Below are 6000 nucleotides of genomic sequence, written 5' to 3'. Positions count from 1 at the left end.
CACCACCACCATCATTCCCAAAGAAATATAGAGAATCTATTCTCATAAATTGAACTACCAAATGGAATTTTTCATTCTTGAAATATTTCATATTGATACAAACCAAAACAATTTCAATATTTTAACCAAAAGTCTGTCTGTTTACTATTTCATGAAATCAATCTTGAAATAGAAAATCATACTAAATCAGGCCTAAAACTATGAACTCAACCCATCACTGGCGGGATGGTGGTGCAACTTGCCTTGGCCCATGATAAATTAGGGCTCAAATTCTAACAATATTGGGCTGTGACCATATTCAAAATAAATGGACTGGGTTTACACCCAGCCCACATGCATATTTAAGACCGCCAGGTCCACTATTCTTGGGCTCTCGTTTGATTGCAAAGAAAATGGGAATAGAGAAGTACATGGATGGGCATAACCAGGTTTTTACTCAGTCAAATCACTTGAGTCGAGTCAAATTTTGGAAAACTTGGTCAAGAGTCACGTAGACTAGACTTGATCAGGGTAAAAACTGGTGAGAAAAAAATGAAACCCTTAAATAAACTTGTTCCAGAATAGAAAAAAGAACATCAATGGCGTTTAATATTCCTGTTAAGGAATAGTCTGATATAACTATTGCTAATATTTACATAAATCCCATTAACCTCCAAATTCGGCCAAATAAGTCTAAAAGTGTAGTAAAAACATCTTTTTGATTATCAAAGTTATAGAGGTATCATTCCCATCATATTGTTAAAAAAAAAATTACATAAATGAACGTACAATAGCCATTTTCATAAGTTACTTATGGAAATTGTCAATACAACCAAAATCAGCTAGTTAAAAATTACATGAGATGGTACTAATCTCCATCTTCATCCAATTCAGTTTACTCACAACAAGGATGTCTTTCAACATCCTTTTATGATTCTCAGAGCTTTTAATTACTCCTTTTAAGGCTATATTTGGTAATGTTCTTCGACAAGAACGAGTGTTTTTTCTCAAAAACGTTTTTTTTTTTGTTTTTTTGTTCGTAGTCTGGAAGAGTGTTCTTTGTTTGTAATTTGGTGTTTTTTATGTTCTTCAACTTAGTTGAAAAGAACAAGGGTTGACAATACCCAAGCATTCCCGATAAAACACAAACTCGGCTCTCTCAAGTAAACCCTTCTCTAAGCTCTTGGCGCATATCTTCAACTCCTCTGCAACTCAAAGCGCAAATTGACTCCATTGCATGACAAATCAACCTTCTGCAACTCTCTACTACATCGACTCCATTGCAAGGCAAATCAACCTTCTGGAACTCTCTACTACTCGAGTGAACGTACGCCCGCAAAGCTGAAGCTCATCTCTGTCTCTCTGCAACTCAATCGACTTTCTGAACTAGGCGTCCGATTGTCCAGGTATAGCTTCGAAACCGTTGCTCCTCACTCTCTTCACCCCTCTTCCCACTCTGTTGCTCTCGTTCTCGCTCTCACTCGAAGTTGAAGTGAATGGCCAAACAGGGGAACCGTTGCTTCTCCCTATCCCTGTTCCACAAACCAAAGTTTTCTCATTATATTTAAAAAGGGGCACTGTTCTCTGTGTAGCAGCGTAGCCTGTGCCCAGGCATATGCGGGTGGGCACAATGACCACCCTGCCCCCTTGAGTGATAGCCCATGTGCCTGGGCGTAGCCTGCGCTGCGGCACAGAGAATATTCTCCTATTTAAAAAAATAAAAAAAGTGATTCGCCTTGATTAGATTTGACCAGGCCAAGCCACCAGGTTTCTTAAGAGGCGAGTCAAGTCATAAAACCTGATTTTCCAACTATGGGGAAGGGAAGTGATTGCATTTTTCGTAAAATATATTTCACTTCGTTAAGAAAATATTTACAATTCAATTGCTATCAAACATGAAAAATGATTTTTTTCTCTAAAATAGATTTCAACTTCTCAGGAAAATATTTGTATTTCCTTTGAAGCAATGGACCGCCGCAACCGGGCAATTCTGTAGCCTGTGATGCTATTCTCACCGTCTCAGTGCCCCTCTACCTCTCCAGCCGAGCACCTGTTATGTATGTTTAGTTCCTGTACTGGAAGCTTTACCTTCAAAAGAGGAGAAAGGACGAGAAGCAACAGAACCACTTCCTCGGCCGTTGTCTCTCAGGCACCTGGTAACCTTTCTGCAAGGCTGCAAAGTGCAAACAAATGCTAGAAAAGGTGTGTATCGTGATTCTTTGCTATCCGTTTCCTCTTCTTGAGCGATTGTGTATGTCAGCTTAAAGTCAATTACTGGTTTATTAAAGGCAAAGTTATGAATGCCTCATTTCTGGTTTAAACTCGTAGAATGCCTTAGTTTCATTAATTTGAGTTGAAATGTACCAATCTTCATAGATATGTAGATATTTGAACGATTTCCATCCGGTTGGGTGCAAAAATTAATATAAGATATATTGGTAAACTTTGACTTCAAGTGAGATTTCTGGCTATTGGTAGTGTCTATTCCTACTTACTAGGATGTTTAGGAGTCCAACCCTTGCTAAAAAAAATCATTAAGAATTCGGGCAATCTGAAAATGAATTTATATAAAATTTGTGTAATCTTTAGCTTCAAGTACGATGTCAGGCTATTGCTAAGGTTTCTTCCTACCTACTAGGAGGTTTTTAAGTTTAGCCTTTCTAAAACGTCCCTATGAATTTGTCTTAATTGAGTTATTGTATGATGTGATCTGATAGTTTCGTTGCCCCGTCTAACTATCCAATTTTATGATTTTCTAAACAGGGTGATGTAGGACAAGTTGTAAATGAAAATTAAATTGCGTGGCTATAGGGCCCATGTTAACAATCAATCTTAATGACACTACTGGTAGTTCTACTTTGAGTATCACTAATAAAATCACTAGAAATCTAGTCCACACAAAACCTTGCAGCAATGTGGAATCAGATTTAATTAGAACTTGTATCCCAGACAAAAGGATTGGGTAGCTATGGACTTGAAAGGATTTAAGGAACTGGCTCAATGCTATTGTGGTGATCTTCATTTAATTGGGAATACCTCAATCTATTTTTTTGCATTTGTGTGCAGAGGAAGCTACATTGGATAGTTCTGCTTTTGATACTTTAATATTACCTCTTAGTGTATTAGGTGTTTGGAACTAGATAAACAGAGTGATTTCTGTCAAGGATAGCAACTCTTAAGATTATGTCTGCCATATTTGTTTTCATGTTTGATTGGTTAATGATCATGATAAGCTTTTCTGAGTTGTCCAGGGAAGACTTCGGAAATGATTTTTCATCCAATCTTAGTAGCTGATTATGATGATCATTATGTATTTACTGAAATATGTGTGTATAAGATATATTGTACTGTTTTGATTCTTATTACTGAAAGCCCTTCTGTTCTTGCCTATCCCTCCCAAGGAAAAGATAAAATAGAGAAAAGGATGAAATTTGGTGTTTTTGCTTATTTTGTCATATTTACATTTTTGGATTTGTCCCTGATGCGACTTTCAATTATGTCTTTCAAGGTTCTTCCTGTTGTGAATAAGCCGTTGTTATAAGATCCTAGTTTTCTGGATCATTTCACAGTTAACAAATGTTAGGTAGAAGTAGATTCTCAATCTTTCCTTGTGCATATACTATTTGCATGAACTAAAGCACAGTATGCTTGCATGTTTGTGGGGCCTATCTACTTGAAAAGGATAGTTTACTATGGCATCACCCAATGACTCTTGAATGACGCAGCTGCTGCCACCAGCCAAATAACTGTCATCAGTATGCTGAAGAACATTTTTCCAGCTGCGTACATGTGCACATAGTAGAAGAAAAGGCAGAGGAAGATATAGTACAGGAAAAGAAATGCAGCGATCGGTGGGCGCCCTCTCCCTCTATATGACTTCAAGGTCAAAATGGTTTCAGCTTGCTTTGAACTCCTCTGGCTCTGCCTTAACTTCTATACTGAACTCTTCAAGGTATGTTCCTTATCTAACCTAATGCTTCTTCTTGCTCCACCGCCCCTGGAACAACCAAATAGTTATTCAGTTATAATTTGTTGTATTTTCGGCTGCTGTTAATAAATTCTCCCTTGTGGATTTTGTTTACTCTTACCCTTCCCCTTTGAATCTCTCTCTCTCTCTCTCTCGTATTTTGTGTATTTGTGTGTGTGCGTGTGTCTAAGACATGAACATTGTCACTTGATGCAGATGTTTCAAATACATTCTGAATTAATTTAATCAAATTTGTTCATAAGTGAAGGATTTCCTTAGATAAATTGGAAGGAAGAGGAAACTGATGTTAAATGAAAGAAAGAGGAAACTGAGATATGCATTTGATACAATTTTCATTGTAGAGCATGACCTCTGTTTATTTGCCTCATGCAACCTACTTGTGGAATCTCATCTCAATGGAACCTCCTCAAAATTGATTGACTAGAAAAAAATTCAATCCTGACACTAGCATTTCATACAAGCTGGTGAAAGATTCTGACCCCCTTTTTTTTTGGGGAGGGGGGGGTGAGGCGGAGTGTTGAATATAAAGATTGTGGACTCCTAGACATAGATTGAGTGTAACAGAAGTGGATAAGTGTCAAGTCTAGAAGGGAAAATGAAATCTGGAACTAATGTGCTTGAGGGATCTTAGGGTAGCCCCAGTAGGTGAGATATGAGGAAGTTGAATAAGATTGTTTGGTTGTGTGCAGCAAAGGCCTATGATTGCATCAATTGGAATGTTTTTTGAAATTGAAGCCTCTTGAAGGGCAAGGGAAGGTCAGTGAGGTAAGAAAAAGAAAAAGATAAGTCATAGGGCACATTAGATAGCGTGTAATGACAACAAAGCAAAAATTTTCTAATGGTTTCATTGCCATGGCTAGATTCATCAATACTTAAAAATTTTTTATGCTGCTTGGAAGTGCACCCTCTTTAAAGTAAAAATAGGAATGCTTTACGGGAAATGGTGATTGTTAATTTATTGCCTTTTCTTTGTGGTTAGCGTACTGGCCAGTTTAATAGTGCTTCTGAAATGAACCTTTAGGTTGTCACATCTACTGTTCATAATCTTTGTCATGGCATTGATATATTGTATCCACGTGCTATAAAGCGTGTTATCCTTTGGTATTCTCCTACCTAAAATACCTAAAATGGATATCGTTGTTATGATCCTGTAACTTGTCAGCAGTTTGTTAGTGTTTATGTTACCTTTTTTTGAAAATATTCCCTACTTTGGTATTGTTGTTCTTGATTCAGGACCTGTCTCTCCTAGTCCTCCACGTGTCCCTCAATTAATTCCTCTTGAAGATTCTGCTTCCAAATCCACAGGATTACTATTACAAGTATACAACCGTCGTCCCAAGCAATCACTGCTAATTGCAGCCACTCCTTACCTCTCCCAATCCGATTCTTTGCCTGGAGGTTTTTCTTCTACTGATGACTTGCCCATTGCTCTATGGAAAGGTACTCGTTCCTGTATTCAGAAGTCCTTGGTTTCCTATCCTATTACTAACTATGTTTTTATTTCCAATCTTCCTGTCCTTCCTACTCTATGCCTACCAAATATCAAGATGCTTTATTTCATCCTAAGTCGAAGTCAGCCATGGATGTAGAAACGGATGCCTTACTTTCTTGCAAGACTTGGAATCCGATAGACCTACCTCCAAGTAAGGACTTTGTGTGGTGTCATTAGTTGTATATCATTAAGTATAGCCGTGATGGATCTAGTGAGTGACTGAAAGCTTGTTTGGCTAAAGACTATACTCAGACCTATGGATTATTTTGAATTTTCTTTTCCGTTGTCTACCTGAACTCTCTGAAAGTTTTGATCTCTTTGGCTGTTAACCTTGAGTGGTCTCTTTTTCAGTTAGACATCAAGAATGTTTTTCTGTATGGCAGTTTGCATGAGGTCTTTATGGAGTAACCTCTTGGGTATGTTTGCTCATGGGGAGAATGCCCAGTAAGTTTGTAGGCTGAAGAAAGCTATTTATGGGATGAAATAGTCACTAAGAGCCTGGTTTGGCAAAGTTGTTGCTGGCTATTGCTTTTCTAATTGT

General features: G+C 37.8%; 1 protein-coding gene across 1 annotated transcript in view; it reads left to right on the top strand.

Moving 5' to 3' along the window:
- The first annotated feature begins 3642 nt into the window (after positions 1 to 3642).
- Positions 3643 to 6000, top strand: part of LOC122652744 (pentatricopeptide repeat-containing protein At4g18975, chloroplastic) — a 46779-nt gene continuing 44421 nt past the window's right edge. Inside the window, exon 1 of the mRNA XM_043846570.1 lies at positions 3643 to 3931. Coding sequence (XP_043702505.1) covers positions 3819 to 3931 — 113 coding nt within the window. The 5' untranslated portion in view covers positions 3643 to 3818. The remainder of the gene's footprint in view (positions 3932 to 6000) is intronic.

The sequence above is a fragment of the Telopea speciosissima genome, chromosome 2 (genome assembly GCF_018873765.1).
Source record: "Telopea speciosissima isolate NSW1024214 ecotype Mountain lineage chromosome 2, Tspe_v1, whole genome shotgun sequence".
Taxonomy (NCBI): domain Eukaryota; kingdom Viridiplantae; phylum Streptophyta; class Magnoliopsida; order Proteales; family Proteaceae; genus Telopea; species Telopea speciosissima.
This window is presented reverse-complemented; position numbering and strand designations above follow the sequence as displayed.